Source organism: Perca flavescens, chromosome 4 (genome assembly GCF_004354835.1).
Source record: "Perca flavescens isolate YP-PL-M2 chromosome 4, PFLA_1.0, whole genome shotgun sequence".
Classification (NCBI taxonomy): domain Eukaryota; kingdom Metazoa; phylum Chordata; class Actinopteri; order Perciformes; family Percidae; genus Perca; species Perca flavescens.
In genome coordinates this window covers 35070169-35087461 of record NC_041334.1, presented here as the reverse complement: position 1 = coordinate 35087461, position 17293 = coordinate 35070169, and the positions used below count along the sequence as shown (strand labels likewise).

Sequence of the window (17293 nt, the reverse complement as noted above, 5' to 3'; positions counted from 1 at the left end):
ATTTTCTTATAAATTTACAGCTGTTCACACTTGACAACAGATTGGGTAGAGTCGGACAAAGTGGCTGTGAACGAGCCATAACATATTATACTCTAATTATATCATTTAACAATCGTATTGACAATGTGGCTGCTGTTTTAATGAAAACCCATAGTCCCCCCCCCCTCCCCACCTCCCCCACACACACACACACACACACACACACACACACACCCACACACACACACACACACACACACACACACACACACACACACACACACACACACACTTTATCTGACTGCAGCCATGTGTTACTTAAGTGGCCCTGATGGGCTTGACAGCTGGCAAGGACTATAGACTTCTACTTACAGGTACATCGACTGTATCGAAAGGACACCAGGAATCACAGTTTCTGCAGCCGTTCAAATATTGCTCAATTTCAATTACAGAGAACTTTTTCTGTAGCTCATTATTAATGCTCGAGGGGACCAGTGACAAGAAAGGACAGATTGTTATTACTGTTTATCAAGTATAAAGAGAAACATCTATGGAATCAACAAAAAATGTCAAACATATGCTTTATATAATATATATATATCACCTTCACCAACTCAGCTTTGTTGACCTATATATATATTGGTGAAGGTGACCCTAGTTACCACAAAGTCAAAACGATTCATCTCTTCCCTAAAACGCCGCATGTGGTCAGTTAATGCACATTTTGTTTTACAGTTACAACCAAATACTAAGACATATGTGACATTTTGAGTCAATAACCGAAGACGAAGGACATGATTAAATCAAAGTAGATACAAGTAGACCAAGAAAAAAACAGTTATTGTCACGTGATGAATAAATATGTCATGGAGTTTCTAAAAATGAAAAGCTACAAATTAATTTGGATGCATAGAACTGCTATGTAATGAAGACTGTTTTTTTTTTTTTTTGTTTTTTTTCATATGGCTTACATTGACATCAGGGGTGCTAAATGAACAGTGGTAATAAACAGCATAATGTATAGTGCTTTTGAAAAAAACATTAGCCTCGGCATGGCTTGTGGCAAGAGACGAGGGTGCTGTTTACTGCAATAAGATGAAGTTTGGCAGTAGCACATATTTACCACCAAGTGGCTGTAAATGTAAAACGAACAGCAAAAAGTGAGAACGCATGCTGTTTTGGCTACTTCTACAAAGGTCTCTATATACAGAATCTTTACACTTACAGCTATGAGGTTCTTTCCTGAGCAGGAAGTAAGCAAAGGAACATAGTTTTTGTGTGTGTGTGCTTATGTGTGAAGCTGCCTACTTCAAAATACAGTACTGGGGTCTCATTTATAAAACTGTGCGTAGGATCCTTACTATAAGTGTACGTGCGCCCAAAAGCCCAAATTGGCGTACGCCGAAAAAAAGTCAGATTTATAAAACCGTGTGTACGCACACCTGTAAGCAATGTTCCCTTTATAAATCACAGATTGACTACAAGTGTGCGTACGTGGATCAGCCTCTTATCCCGCCCTGTACACGCCAATTTTTAACCATAAATAGTCAATGTAAAGCTCCTCGTGAATGCTGATCAGTATGTTAATGACCCTGGCAGTTCTTTCGTTACACCGAATCATGCCGAATCATGACCACTGGCGGAGGAAAAAAAGAACTCTCAGACGCTCGGGAATTGCTGCCAATTGAATTATAATTTCGGCCTGTTGTCGCACAGTGTAGGGAAACCGGATCTATAGACTACCTTTATTAATAAAATCTTCCAAAACGGCAGGCATTACGGCACTCTGGGACAGCTTCGATATACCAGACGTATAGGCCTATAATAAGATTGAACATAACTATATATTATATCCAAACAAGGGAATAGCCGGTTTCCCCCAGAGTGGCGAGGACCTGTCTCTTGACCGGGATGGCACGGTTCCGGAGCGTTGCCCTCTCTACTGGACCCAATTCAGTACATGGATCCAAGAGCTCAGCTTTAGGGAATCTAAATCTGCATATGAGCCAGTCATCGTCATGGTCCCTGAAGTCTCTTTTTCTCCTGATTCTTCCATTGGGGGTTAGTCCTCCTGCAGGGCCAGCAGTGCCATCATGCAGCATTACGCACGGGTTCACCGTGGTATTTATATGTTTACGACAATTTGTGATTGTTAACAGCTTGACGAAAGAAAGTGTAATAGGCAAACACACTTTTCTTCATGAAGGTTTTGTTAACAGTTTTAAAGTTCGGACTGATAACGAGGACATTAAGGGTAAAGATTGCGTGAGAGCTTAACGGCTGTATTTTCAGACTTTGACATTTGATGATATATGCATAGTTTTAAAGATATATATTTAGTTATTTACACTGTGTTCTGCCGTTATCTAATGGTAGGGTATTTGATGATGTCCTGTATTCCATGTAGTCGGGCCATCTCCTCCTCCTGCGCTCCGTAGCGGATAATGTGACGGCGAGACAGCGCCGATTACATATTAAGAACAAATTTTTATTTAAGATTTCAGTTTATGGAACAGTTATCACTAAGTACAAGCGCAAATAACACTGCTGGATTTAATCTTCATGGATGATATGGAGTGAAAAAATATGCTAGGCATCAATATTTAAATTTTTTCTACTCTTATATTCCCATTTACTTTTTGCTGTCTGACTTCAGTTCACCACCTCACCATCTGCGTCGCCAATTCCTATTTTGTCTCCAAAATGTGCGTACGCATGGGTCAGAGTTTGCGTGGAGGACCGCACATTCTCCCGTCAAGTTTGTTTTTTATAAATCACAACCTCTGCGTGGGATGTGGCGTACGCACGTTTTCAGCCCCGTTTTGTGCGTACGCCACGTTTATAAATGAGACCCCAGGGCATAATAACTCCCAGTCACCAATCTCAGCATTGTTTAACGTACAATAACTGGTTAGTGTAGACAAGAACAAATAAGAAAGATAAGCATATTTTCCCTGTGACAGGAATATGTGATCTTCTTCATGTGTGAGGACCAGCACTTACTGAGTATCACGGTACAAGGTCAACATTTCAGAAGCAAAACTTTCCACTGATTCTAAGAACAAATACTGTAATTGCAGGACTGGCAGAGGGAAGTTTCCCAAGTTGGCTCATTAAAAAAGAATCAAAGCCGTTTTCAGCACAATTATGTCTTCCTATATTCTCTTATCGCTAAGAGAAGAATAAGAAAGAAGACTTTAGCTGCAAGCCACAGCTTGACAGCAAATCTGTTTTTTGCCCCTTAAACTCAAATGTGCGGAGATAGACTTGGTTTATATAACCTGACATAAAACACCGGAGGGTCAGTGAAAAAAGACACAATAAATGTAGAAAGAAAGCCAATGCAGCGCAGCACTCGGGAAAGGTAGCACACAGCCTCCATGAGATGATACTAATGCTGCAAGTGAGAGAGAAGCAGAGTCTGTGTCACCATGCTAGCAGGTAATGTACAGTGTGCAGGAGTTGGTGGGGACTGCAGAGGTCACGCAGGAAGGGGGGGTGGGGGGGGTCTAACCCTGCTCGTCCCCGGCCTCAGTGGCTGCGTGGAGAGCAGCCGAAGCTTCTCCATTGCAACGCGATGTGGGCTCGGCCTCCTGCGGCGCTGGGCTGGGTTCTTGTGGCGCCTCGGCTGAGGCTGCCACCCCGGCTGCAGCCTCTGGCGCCGGTTGACTTATCTCCGCTCCAGCAGGGAGCTCTGTGACGGCAGCGGGCGCTCCCTCAGGTGTTGTGTCAGATGAGGGTGCAGAGGGGTCGGTGGCAGCCTGGGGAGCCGCGGCGTCTGCTGGGGCACCGGCTGCAGGGCTGGTTGCCTTCGAGTCACTCTGCTCGGGGGCTCGCAGTCTCTTCATGATGGTGGTGACCCGCACAGCTTTCTGTAGAAGGAAGGGACAACAAAGTGAACTCAAATAGGTGCTGTAACTTCAAAACTTGCTCAGAGAACATCAACGAGAAGACCTTCCTGGAAGAGCGAGCAGGAGGGCTTACCTTCCATTTAGCTCTGGCAAAGTTCTTCTCTATTTGTGCACACACATTTTCCTTGATGTTCTTATCTGAAGCTGCACCGCCAGAGATCCTGTTGTAGAAAATGGGAAAAGCACAGTTTCACAACAGAGCTTCATGCTTCCCTTATCTTTGCATGCCACAGGCTGCAGCAAACATTACTCAATCTGTTGTTCATTTTATTGACAAATTTTAGCAGGAACTGTTTTACCTTTAAGGATTATTCTGTTTTTTTTAAGCTTGGTTGGACCATTTCTCCTAGGTTTTGTCCCTGTGACAACTGATTTGTGCTCAAAATGTATAGGGCCTCTGTCAGACACATCTAAGCAGGGCCAACAGTCAAACTGAGAAAGGGATTAATACACAACCCAGTCTCACGGCAGTTTGTGATGGCATCACGAAAAGAAATGGCAACCCTTTACTTGAAGGTCTCGACATAATCGTGACATGACACTGTCATAACTATGACATGACACTGTCATGAGCGTGTCATAAACGTTATAAACAAGTCATAAACGTTTATGACTCCTGTCATTAAGTGTCATTCGGTTTTCGTCATGACAAGTTGACATTGTTTGGGTTGTCTTGATTATGTTCACATTAATCAAAGTGACATTACCAGAAGTTGTCTTGGTCATGACAAGTTGACATTAAATTTGTTTGGGATGTCTTTGTAATGACAACTTGACATTAACCAGGATGACATTACCAGAGGATGTATTTCTCATGACAACTTGACATTAAATTTCTTTGGAGTGTCCTTATTAAGGCAACTTGACAGTAAACAGGATGACATTATGTCAAGTTGTCATGACAAGGACATCCTCTAGTAATGTCATTCTAAGATGTGAAAGTAAGCACCAAACACTGATTGTATGAATTTTATGGTTATTGTTTGTTTTTATCTTTGGCCATAAATCAAAGTATCGGACTAAGTGAAATGTTGACCTGATGATGGCACTAGGTAAATGACCCTGTGGGGAACATGACTTTCTGTACCAAATATAATGGAAATCCATCCAATATTCATCAGGACATTTCAATACTAATCAGAACATCTCAACCTGCTGGTCAGTAGAATACAATGTCTGGGAATCGATGAATCTCTGTGCCAATCCATCCGATATGACATTGTTATCTCTAGAGCCACACTGCTTATGTGACAAGCAGCTTTGGTTTATTTTGATTACAGCATCAATATTAATACATTAATGAATACTGAGCACTTACTAAGGACAGTGATGAGCCTTTTAAAGTAAACTATGAAGTGTCTCAATGTGATTTTAAGGGACACCTCAAACAAGAAAGAAAGTCTGCTCTTGTAGCTCTTCTGGTCACACTGCTCTGGTTTAAATGGTCTGCACAATATATCTAAGTTCTGCTGCCTACCATTCATGGTTTATAGCCTCCTGGGCTGTCAGTCTCTGGTCTTGATCCACCTCCATCAGAAGAGCAACCAGACTCTTAGCTGTCAGAGAAAAATCACACAGAAGAAACTTAACAAAAAAACGGGGAGTTGTTCTCTTGATGACATGTGTTTGGCCACTCTATGGGTTAGAAAGGAGAAACTGTTTTGAATTTGAAATGTTTACCCAGCGAGCTGTCATTGGTGTTCCTTCACAGTGTTAAAAAGTAGAAAGTACCTGAATCTGAGATTTCATCCCAGTACGGAGAGTCAAACTCATAATCGCCTGCCAGGATCTTTCGGAACAGGTTCTTGTCATGATTTTCAAAATCATCGTCGTCAGTTTCATCGTAGAAAGGAGGGTTGCCTGACAGCCTGAGGTAGCAAAGAAAAAAAATAGCATCAGGAGTCAAAAAACCTCTACATTCCATATTTAAACTAGGCCTGATGTATGATACCACGTAATGCATCATCTTTACCAATATCAAGTCTGCAGCCACCCAGAGACTTTAAATAAGGTTTAGAGCTTTAGAAAAAGAATCACTATCTTATGTTGAGAATAATAATCTTCTCTCTTTATCTTTAATGTCACAACTTACAGTATGTACATGATGACACCTGTTGCCCAGCAGTCCACGGGCCTGCCATATCGCTGTCTGCCAACCACCTCTGGAGCTGCACAAGAGAAGAGAAACATCAGCTAAATCTTTTTTTGTAAGTTTGAAAGCCACAAAAGGCTGCCACATTGCTTGCTCTACAATGTCTTATTTGTTACTTGGTAAACTTATATACTCACCCAGGTACTCTGGTGTCCCACAGGGGTCTTTGATTAGTCCGTTCTCCAGCTTGGCAAGATGGAAGTCACTGATGACTATTTTAGAGTGCTTCAGGCGATTGTAGTAAACCAAGTTCTCCAACTACAAAGGAATTGCATATTACAACACTTAAACGTAATATTCAGTATTAAGTTCTTTCATTTTCATAGTTAAGCATCTAGTGAACGTTTAAGAGGTCGAATATCAGTTGGGAGATTTTTCAAACGGAAATATAATACACATACTGAAAACGTCTAAAAGATAAATAATCCTGTGCAGAGGAAAGGAAAAAAATTGAAGACAGTTTCATTTTGGGATTTTTTTTATGATTGGACTAAAGCTAAATGCCTCAACCAAGTTTGACACATTTCCACTTAAGAAATGCATTGATTTTATTTAAGCTGATTTAAGATTTAAAAGGTATCAAGGTGGAGAAGCTAATCCATCTTTTGCTATGAATCTCCAAATCAAAATGACTGTCTGTAACACTGTTAAGAACACTCTTTACATGAAGCCGTTTCTTTAGCTTTGACAAAACGATCTCTCATGTTTGACCATGCGCTGCGCATCTCGCGCCGGGAACACCGCAGCTACCATAAATTAAGCTCAAAGCTATAGTGACTAGTTTCTGTCGTAATGACAACAATTCTGTCGGTGCATCCACATGACAGAAACCTCCCGTGTTCGTCCGTCACCCCCACCCCTCCTCCACACAGTTGCTAGTAGCCAAGGAGGACACGGAGGATTAAATAAAATCATGATGGACTCTTCAGAAGAGGTCATTATCTTCACTTGAGTTTCTGCGCGCGAAAGTCACCGGATGACACCAATTTCTAAACATAACTATGCTGAGAAATACAGAGAGAGTGGTGTGGAGCTGATAGTCTTAATTAGCTTTGTAGCAACTCATTTGGCTTGAACGTAACGGATATATTCATTATTATGAAGAAGTTACACACTAAAGCTTTAAGGGCTGTATTTACATGAACCCTGTGACGTGGCGCAGAACACAGTCAGTGCGCCCTGCCCAGTGCGTATATATATATATATATATATATATATATATATACATATAATCATTAATATCTATATAAGATTTCATGGCAATCCATCTAATAATTGAAAACATTAAAATGAGTTCAGATAGATCATGGCTAAAAATAACATTAACGTAGCGCTTCTGTCCGAATGATCTGACCATCAGCCCCATGTACTGGCAGGTCGCTTGGTTGAATTAAAGAGAAATGAATTTGATGGAGCAGAAGCTTGTGGATACTTGTGTCTGTTTGTTTGTTTTCACAAGTTGGGATTTATTGTTAGAGCAGCTTATAACAGCACAGACCATCACAGAGTGGTTTAGATGGTTTGCAGGTAAAAAAAAAAAATAAGACATCTAGCTACTACATAGACTAAATTACTGGACTACATTTAAAAGATTTTCAGATTTGCAGCTCTATTTCAATAACATTTGATCACTATATTTTCAACATATAACTGATTCTACAGAAATATCTGGACATTGTTTTTGGTAAAAGTGAAATAATTTACATGGATTACACTTGTATTGCTTGGGTTAACAGTGTGATGCCTCCACAGGATCGGCGTCTTGTTTACTTCGGCCTACAAGTCCTTCACTACGTAGCGTGTTACCTTGAGGTTTCTGTGAACGATATGCAGGGAGTGGAGGTAGGCGACAGCCTCCAGCACCTGGCGCACCACGTTGCTGGTGTCTCGCTCTGAGTAGTAGCCTTGGTCCAGGATCCAGTCAAATACCTCTCTGCCTGTTGCACTGTAGGAAAAGAAAGGCCTGTAATGCATTACATTTATTTTTTTTAAGATAATTTTTTGGGGCTTTCCCGCCTTTAATTTTTGACAGGACAACTAGGTAAGAAAGGGGTGGAAGACATGGAGGAAATTTTCACAGGTCAGATTTGAACCATGGACCTCTGTGTCAAGGCATAAACCTCTGAGTATATGTGCGCCTGCTCTACCGCTGAACCAGCCTGGTCACATGCATTACACGTTAGTTGAAAGTAATGATGATTAATAGTGATCATAGTGAAAGTAATAGTGATTTTCTCTCAGCATTGGAAGATTTGCACCGTGTAACTGCAATGCTGTCATTTTAAATCTGACTGGTAACCTTTCTGTCATCCCCCATTCTTTTCCCATGTGTCCATCTAATCTCTATAATCAGAAATGTATAGAAACGAAATACAGATAGAAATACAGGAACCTCCTACATTGTGTATTTATAGTGAAATGTTGATTACATTTTTCCAAGAATAACCGTTTTTGACAAAATTACACAACACCCACCTATTGAAGGGAAATGGTTTTAATAATTTCCCCATAGATGTTTCTTTTGTGTTTGATCATTTTCTTTCTTACCAGAATTCCTGGTTCAAATTCAAATCTAGTGTCCCCGAAGGACGAGATGAGTATTGTGCATTTGGAATATCCATGGAAATGCATCAAAATTCCCCAAGAACACATGCTGATGAGAATAGAGTAGCTAGCAAGCATTCATATCTGAATACCAAATGAGTGGAGTTCAGCGCTGTTCTCCTATCTAGGGCCTCAGGCTACAACAGCTCATTCCCCACGAGTGTACTGTATAATCAACACATGCAGTACAGTGCAGCAGGCCCGAGCTACCACAAAGACATGCAGAGAGCTTTTTCCCCCTTTTCAGACATCTGCACTCACAGTTCAAGGAAGAGGAAGTACTCTTTTTTGGTCTCGAAGACATCCACCAGTTGGAGAATGTTGGGATGCTTCACCCTGAGGAGATGCGTCACAAAGCACAAAACAGAGAGAGGAACACAAAGAGAGTGAGAGAGTGATGTCAGGAATCCCATAGGAGATGATGTCTGCATCAGTCATTAAGCTGGAGGAATAAAAGTAAAAAAGCCCAAAGTCCACCCAAAGGTACTTAACATCTCCAACAGAAAACACTGTTCACAAACTGCTCCAAACAGCTGTATTGTAGTCCAGCCTTTACTTCAGAGACAAACATGCGTCACTTTGTAACACATGTTATAATGCTCACCTAGCTGCTAGCATGTCACGACATTATGCTCTGCAACTGACTGGCTAGTAGTCCTTACCTAGCTACTGCGCATGTGCGACTCCCAACAAAGATAGGAACAAAAGTGATATATTCTCACACAGTAGCTAAAACGGAGAGCTCAACACACAGGGTGAAAACAGGAGCTGCAGCAATGTGTAGTACAACATAAATGGTGTTTTTTGAAAATGAAACCATGTAAACCTATTCTGGTACAACCTCTAAATACAATTATGAACCTGAAAATGAGCATAATATGAGCACTTTAATGCTCATAAATAACACACTATAGTCGTCACTGAGACAGAGAGAGGGAACATGATCAGTTAACTTTACTTCACATCACTGACATATGTATATATATATATATATATATATATATATATATATATATATATATATATATATATATATATATATATATATATGTATATGTGTGTGTGTGTGTGTGTGTGTGTGTGTGTGTGTGTGTGTGTGTGTGTAATCAAGTGCATATGGCCATAAAAGCAACCATGAAGTAGCATGGTGCTGAGCAGCTGACTGTGCCTTAGACAACCACAGCACCAGCTCGGAAACGTAATACTTAAATTGGCCCACAAGGGAACAATTTTTAAGGCTACAGAGTTTTGTTCTTGCCTGTAATATAAATAACGTAGGAAAGTACAGATACGTGAAAATTCTACTTTAAGTACAGTAACATTAGAACACTGACAATGATGGTACTTCTCTACAACCAATCAGGGGTTATTATCTGCAACCACCTGTTGTAATTACATAACGAGACGGCACTGCAGCCATTTGCCAACACTTCTGTCAAACACTCTTTTGTCTTTCCTTCCACAGGATTGGTCTGTTAATTTAGGTATTACCAATATAAAAAATAATGTTGCACACAATTACAGATCCCCTACAGACATATTTAAATACATAAAAAATGAGTTGCCTCATGTTTGTTCCACAAAAAATTTCAATTACCTCATTAAAAAATTTTCAAATTACATGTACTCCTTCTCAGTCATTAACAAATCTAGAAACTATGAATATATACGCTACCGGTCAAAAGTTTTGGTTCACTTAGAAATTTCCATTCCACTCCATTATAGACAGAATACCAGCTGAAATCACTTGCATTGTTTTTTTTAACCAGGGCAGCAGTTTTCAGATTACATTATGTGCTTACATAATTGCCAATGTTTTCTCAGTTAGCCTTTTAAATGATATCAGATTAGTAAACAGAATGTGACTTTGGAACATTGGATGAATGGTTGCTGATAATGGAGAATGTAGATATTGCATTAAAGATCAACAAGAGAACCCCCCTTTTTTTTGTGACCCCAAACTTTTGACCGGTACTGTATATGCATTAAATTCAGATTTAAATAGAGCTCAGAGAAACGTTTCCCCCTCAGCAGAAGAATATGAAAACAGCCTTGTTGTGTCAAACTCTGCACAACATCCAAGAACAATAAGTAAAACAGATTTTTGACTGGAGGGGGACTTTAAATCAATGGTATTAACAGTATCAAAAACTCTTGACTGAGAAGGAACCAAATTGCCGGTACAATGACTGCAGGAGTACAGCAAGAAATAACAATACACATATGTATGAAGATGAATACTTTAATAAGCACCTATTTTCTTATTTAATGGCTATATACAAACATTTTATATTCAAGACTGCATTTACTGTTTGCCAGCAATTATTCCCAGCCTTTGACAATGTCATCCTATTTGAATTTCCACTCAAACCCCCCACTGATGATTAGACGATAAAAAACCGGAGCAGTGCACATCCCTGCTATTGAGGTGTCTGAAGTTTAATTTTCAGAGGAACATGAATTCATGTTTAGAGGCTTATAAGTCTTCTTATAAGGAAATCACACTTTCATATTCATCTTGCTCCACTACTTCGCCTGCTGTCAGGGAGAAATTGTTTGATAAGGCCCAGTTTATGCTAATGTGGGTTTTACCTGAAAGTTAGCTCATCACAGGTTTTTAGAAACAGTGGCTGTGTGTGATCACTCAGCAAAATGAGGTTCACTTGACTTTTCTTATTAAAGTAAGCATCAAACGTTTTCTCTTTTGTTTTTCTTTTCAAAAATTGTTTTGTCTGTGAAATTAGTATTTAAGAAGATGTAATAGGGAAAAACAAAAAAGCAAGGGAATTGACAGTCTCATCACTAATGCGCTATTTAACACAGAATTTTTGACTCCAGAAAACATTAATCACAATGAATAACTTACATCTTTAAGATGACAATCTCATTTTTGGCGGCCTTGCGGACTTTCCTTCCATCCTTTTTCAGGAACTTTTTGCATGTATACATTTTCATTGTAGTTTTGTCCTTGGCCCTGAATATCTCACAGAACTCCTCCCTGTAAAGAATCATTTTATGGCATGTAAGGTCCATTTACAGGGATATAAACACAGACATGATGGTTTCTCAAGAAGTGATGATGCATCTTTCAAAAGTCAAGAAGCTGTTGAGATACTCACGATTTAACAATCTGACCCAGGTCATATTTATCTGTCACGTCTGAAGGATTGCTATAATCCTTCTTTTCCCCGATTGTTAAACAGCCAAATGGCATGGCCACTCCTGACCTGTGGTGAGAGAAACAGAAAGAGAGACAGAAGAGGGAGAGAATGAAATGAATAATGACACTTTCATCAATCTATCAGGGTATTATGTCCTGGCATCCCACCTAGCTGATTATTTCTTTTCAATTTGGCGTCACACTGTGCCATTATATTACACTGGATGATGACTTAGTAAAAAATGTGGCCCTTCCTCAGACAAAAATGCCTCCAGTAATGCTGAGAAAGCATTTCAAAAGTGAGAGCTAAAGAGCCACCAGGGGCAATATCAATGCAGTGGATTGTTTCACTTTCTGTACTTTGCAGCGCTGTGGAGATAGGTCTGGCAATGCAAAACTATACTTACTGTAACATAGCCTTTCGTGATCCTACATTGATAAAGGACTGCAGTCTGTATGCTAATATCTAACTTATATAAGTAATAAAACAGCAAGGGGAATGTTTTTTGCAGTAAAGCAGAAGTCTGGACTGAATGTGCCAGTGTTTCTTTGTGGGGTGAAAGTTGCAAACCATAGCGGTCAGGGAGCAGAGGGAGCAGCAGGCTAATATGGTCGGAGAGCCCAGCGAGGTAACCGCAGCAACAAGTGAAGCATTTCCAATAAAGAATAGGAGCCAGCAATTACAGGCACAGCAACCCAGGACTTAAAGTGCTTTACTAGTTCTGCATCAACACGTGAACACCTAATTGTGTTGCAGCTTCTCAGTGCCGCAGCATGGAGTGAAATTTGAAACCAGCTTTTGCAACTTTACTGCACATTCTTTTTACTAAGAATCAAAGGTTTTATAGTCAACTTAGGTGGAGTTGGGGTGTGTGTGTGTGTGCGTGTGTGTTCGCGTGTGCAATGGAAGTGTGCATGTGTGGTTAAAACCTAGAATCTTGTCTATAGCTCAAAAGAAACATCCACATGCTTTACGTTTTTCAGTTGGAACATCTGATAACAATATATCAGCCAATGTTTTTTTTCAAATTAATTTTGATTTTAAAAAATCCTTTAAATTAACCCCTTTTTTTGTATGACCAAGACATGTACTAAGCAAAACACGTGAACAGTAATACGGTTGAAAAGTGCTCTCCAAACAAATATGGCGACCTATGTAGGCAGGCTCAATAGCTACGCATTAGACTTTAGATGTGGGGCAGTGTTGGGGAGTAGAGTTGTTAAATCAAGGCTGACCTATCTTTATGATGTTGCCTTTCTTTAAATAATTGTTCTTATACTGCACTGTAACTTTTATTCTCGTATTTTATCTGTTTTTAATATTTTTAATCGTTTTTATGTAAAGCACTTTGAATTTCCCTGTTGCTGAAATGTGATATACAACTAAAGCTGCCTTGCCTTGCCTACCCGTAGTATTGCATTTCATGGTGGCTGGCTTAGCTATTTTCAAATTTTTTTCAACTAATTTTGAACTGGTGTGAATATTCTGTATGTGAAGCTGCTTGAAGGTAAAGCAGGACAGTGCTGAAAAATGATTGTGCTGCAAGATTTCTTAAAATAAATAAAGGATAAAAAAATATTTATTTCTGAGCCATACAAGATCAACCTGCGGTCTAGGTGATGGATGTCCACATGCAAATGAGAGCAGCCAACATAAGAAGTATAGAGTTATGTGTAAAAAGTCAATCTGTTCACTGTTGCTCCACGAATTATTTAAAATGAATATATTAAATGGATACAACAAGGACTCAAGGTGATAGTATTGTATACTGACTGTTAGGTTCCTGGACCTATATACTAAGTCTAGTATGGATGTGTTATTATTTGATTTACTATAGATAGACGGAAAGGAAGAAGATAGATGGAAAAGAAAGAGAGGGGAAAAAAAATGTAAATGTGTGTGTATGCATGTATGTATGCATCTGTGCCTGTGTATGCATGGGTATATGTGAGCTGTAGGTTGGTAGATATACGGTGTATGTGTATGTAAAGAAGAATTGTGTTGAATTGTTTTGTATTTAACTAAAGGATAAAAATAGAGAAAGGGGGTAGGACCTTTTTGAACATGGGAATTTCTTATTTGAATTACTTATTATATTGAATTAATTGTGCTTGTATGTCCTTATTTATCATTAAGGACATATATGTCATATATGTCATATGTTATTTTAATTTTATATATGTATGTATGTATGTATGTGTATATATATATATATATATATATATATATATATATATATATATATATATATATTTTATTTTTGCATGTTCAAATAAATTACTACTAAAAAAAACTACTACTACTATGAACAGACTTGTAATCCGATGTAAATGAACGAGGTTGTGCACTGAGCTGTTAAAATTACACTGAAATAATGCGCTATTGACTTTTGTTGGTCAATGGCGCAATCACTTCCAGCTGCCTCAAGATAGCAATTTGCCAAGAATGCACCGGAACACACCTCCCTGTAAGACCAGAACGCCCATGGGCGCAAAGATGGGTGCATGATGCAGGTGCATTCGCTATTTAAACGACATGTGTGCTGGACGGTCTTAAAATAGCAAAAACACTTGCGTCAGGCTTTATGCTGCGCTGCGCCGGGTGCAAGATAGGGCCCGTAATGTTTATCGTCCCACCCATCTGTTAGATGAAATGTAAGCCCATGTGTAAAGTTAGTTAGATAGTTAGTTATGTTTTATTTCTGTGTCATGCCAAACATTTTGGCCCATCCCACATGGGATTACAAGACACCACAAATTTACTTATTTAACAAACATCTTCCTGTCGCATATACAAATCATTCGGAGAAATACATGAATACAAATATATACATATACAGACATATACACATACACATATGTATATATACGTACACACATACCACACACAAACAACAAATTCTCATCTACAATTCATCTCGATAAAGAGCTTTTTTCCTCTTCTCCCAAGCTTTATCTAGATAATTAGCTTCATGTTTCATATGTGAACAGCCATCTCAGTCTTTGAGCATCATCCATATTTATCAAATCAATATCTGCTTTTATCCTACAAAACAAAAAATCACGTGTTCACAATAAAAAGGACAATAGAAAACAAAATGGAACTCATTTTCTATATCATTCAAACAACACATAGGACAAATCCATTTTTCCTCTTCTACATTACAGTTTTTTTGGATTGCTTAAGCACAATTTTCAAAACAGGGCCCGTGTTTTCAAAACACTACACACAATTAGCACAACCACACACCCAATTAGCAAAACACTACAGATCCTTTGCATAATTAAACACTCTTGTAAAAACTATACACTTTTGTTTAAAAACCACACTTTGTTACCATATGAAACACACACGTTTCACATTACTATACTCTGTTTGCACGAGTTACACTCTTCTGTGATAAACCTAAAACACTTTTAGCACTTCTACTTCCCTATGATTAGAGTAGGCTACCATCAACAAAGTACAAATATAATGTCAATTCACCAAACACTACACAAGACCAATGTTGCAGACTGAAGAAACTCATTTCTCAACACGCCCAAAATGTTGACATGGAGATTCATAATACTGTAACAAAATGTCACTTTACATATTGTACTGTAAGTTTACTGTAAAAAAAACAAACACAACAAAACTAGACATTGTCTCTTCGCCTAGCTGGATCTGTCCAGAGAATTTCATCAACATCGCAGGCAATGTGGTCAAGAAACGTCTTGAATGACGAATCCATCCTTGCATTGCTGCTGCCTCCATCTGGTCACAGGCCTCCTCCATGGCTTGGATGAGGGCTACCTCAGCCTGGAGACGGAGATCATATACCTTCCACCGCCATGCCGAGAAAAACTCTTCTATAGGGTTGAGGAATGGAGAGTATGGTGGAAGATATAGGACGGTGAAATGTGGATGTTGCTGAAACCAGTTCTGAACCAGAGCAGAGCGGTGGAAAGACACATTGTCCCAGACAACAATGTATTGCATATGATCGATTTGATTTGCTGCAGTTATGTTGTGCAATTGGTCCAAGAATGTAAGTATGAGTGCTGTGTTGTAAGGGCCCATATGGGCATGGCGGTGGAGGACCCCATTCTGTGTAATGGCTGCACAGAGTGTGATATTACCCCCACGTTGCCCTGGGACATCGACTATAGCCCTGTGGCCAATGATGTTTCTTCCCCTCCTTTGTGTTCTCGTCAGGTTGAACCCAGCATCATCTACGTAAATAAACTCATGCTGGATCTCCTCTCCATCCATTCGTAAAACTCTCTGAAGAACAGTGTCAGGCAAAATTGTGTAGTTCAGTGTAGATGTAGTATACATATTACAGTACAGCAAAAGATTATGAGACAGTATGCAAGATCACACTGCTAAAGTGAATACATACCTCTGCATAATCATGCCGCAGTCGTTTCACCCGGAATTGCGCTCGAAAGGCACTCGATAAATTTGCTTCATTTGAATATGTTTTTTTTTGAGGATGCGTGCCAGTGTTGATGTTGAGACCTGATGGATATCGTTGAAACTGGCGTGGTCATTGACAATGTTAGTTTGGAGCTGATTGAGTGTTATAGCACTGTTGGCCAAAACCACGTTTACTATCTCCCTCTCTTGCTGTTCTGTGAACATAGGAGGCCTTCCCCCTTCCTTTCGTTCCTGACCCTCAATCCTATGTAGAAAAAAAACCAGTATACAATAGTACAGTAATTTCACAGGAAAAGGTAACAGAAGTGCTGATAGTGCATAGAATACAGTACTGTAAGCAGTTACTGAAACCGTGCAGATGTGTTTGATATGATGATATTTTTACAATACCTATTTTCCAGTCGAAATGTTCTTATCACACTTGCCACTGTGTATCGGCTTAGATTTGGCTGTACTCGCAGTCCAGCCTCCCTCAGCATCAGGCCGTGGTTGACAACGTGGTCAACCAGTGTTGCGCGGATCTCATTTGTCAGATTCGGTCCTCTTTGAGCACCTTCTTGTCTTCCTCTTCCTCTTCCTCTACCTCTACCTCTACCTCCAGCATGGCCTCCATCTCTTCCTCTTCCTCTGTTGATTCCTCCTCTGTTGATTCCTCTTCCTCCCCTTCTTCCTCCCTTTCTTCCTCCCCTTCTTCCTCCTCCTTGTCCTCCTCCTCGTTCTCCTCGTTCTCCTCGTCTTACTCTTTCTCTGACTCTTTCCATTGTGCTTGAAGACCGATTACTCACATGCTGCTTTTTATAGTGCTTATACACCTGATTGGTGTGTCTACAATTAGGCAAACAAGTGTTTGCACACCTGATGACTGTGTTGAACCAATTAGTTGGAAGGTGCGGTAATTTGGTAATTTGTCAGTGCTTTGGTATTGCAAGGAAGTGACTTCATGATAGATTTTTGTGTGTAATGTATGTTAAGTGTGTTTAGTGTTTTGCAAATCACTGTTTGTAGAGTGTGAGGTAGACAATGTGCTTATAGTTGTGCAAATATGGGCTGATGTATTGCTTCTT

The 17293-nt window shown here is 39.6% G+C and overlaps 1 protein-coding gene across 1 annotated transcript in view; it reads right to left on the bottom strand.

Annotated features, from left to right (window-relative positions):
• Window positions 1–3488: 3488 nt before the first annotated feature.
• LOC114553540 (caM kinase-like vesicle-associated protein) overlaps window positions 3489–17293 on the bottom strand; it is a 50135-nt gene continuing 36330 nt past the window's right edge. Inside the window, exons 2-11 of the mRNA XM_028574746.1 lie at window positions 11766–11873; window positions 11513–11644; window positions 8908–8982; window positions 7849–7987; window positions 6180–6300; window positions 5983–6058; window positions 5622–5758; window positions 5368–5446; window positions 3964–4051; window positions 3489–3851 (exon numbers count right to left, since the gene is read on the bottom strand). Of these exons, the coding sequence (XP_028430547.1) occupies window positions 3489–3851; window positions 3964–4051; window positions 5368–5446; window positions 5622–5758; window positions 5983–6058; window positions 6180–6300; window positions 7849–7987; window positions 8908–8982; window positions 11513–11644; window positions 11766–11860 (1305 nt within the window). The 5' untranslated portion in view covers window positions 11861–11873. The remainder of the gene's footprint in view (window positions 3852–3963; window positions 4052–5367; window positions 5447–5621; window positions 5759–5982; window positions 6059–6179; window positions 6301–7848; window positions 7988–8907; window positions 8983–11512; window positions 11645–11765; window positions 11874–17293) is intronic.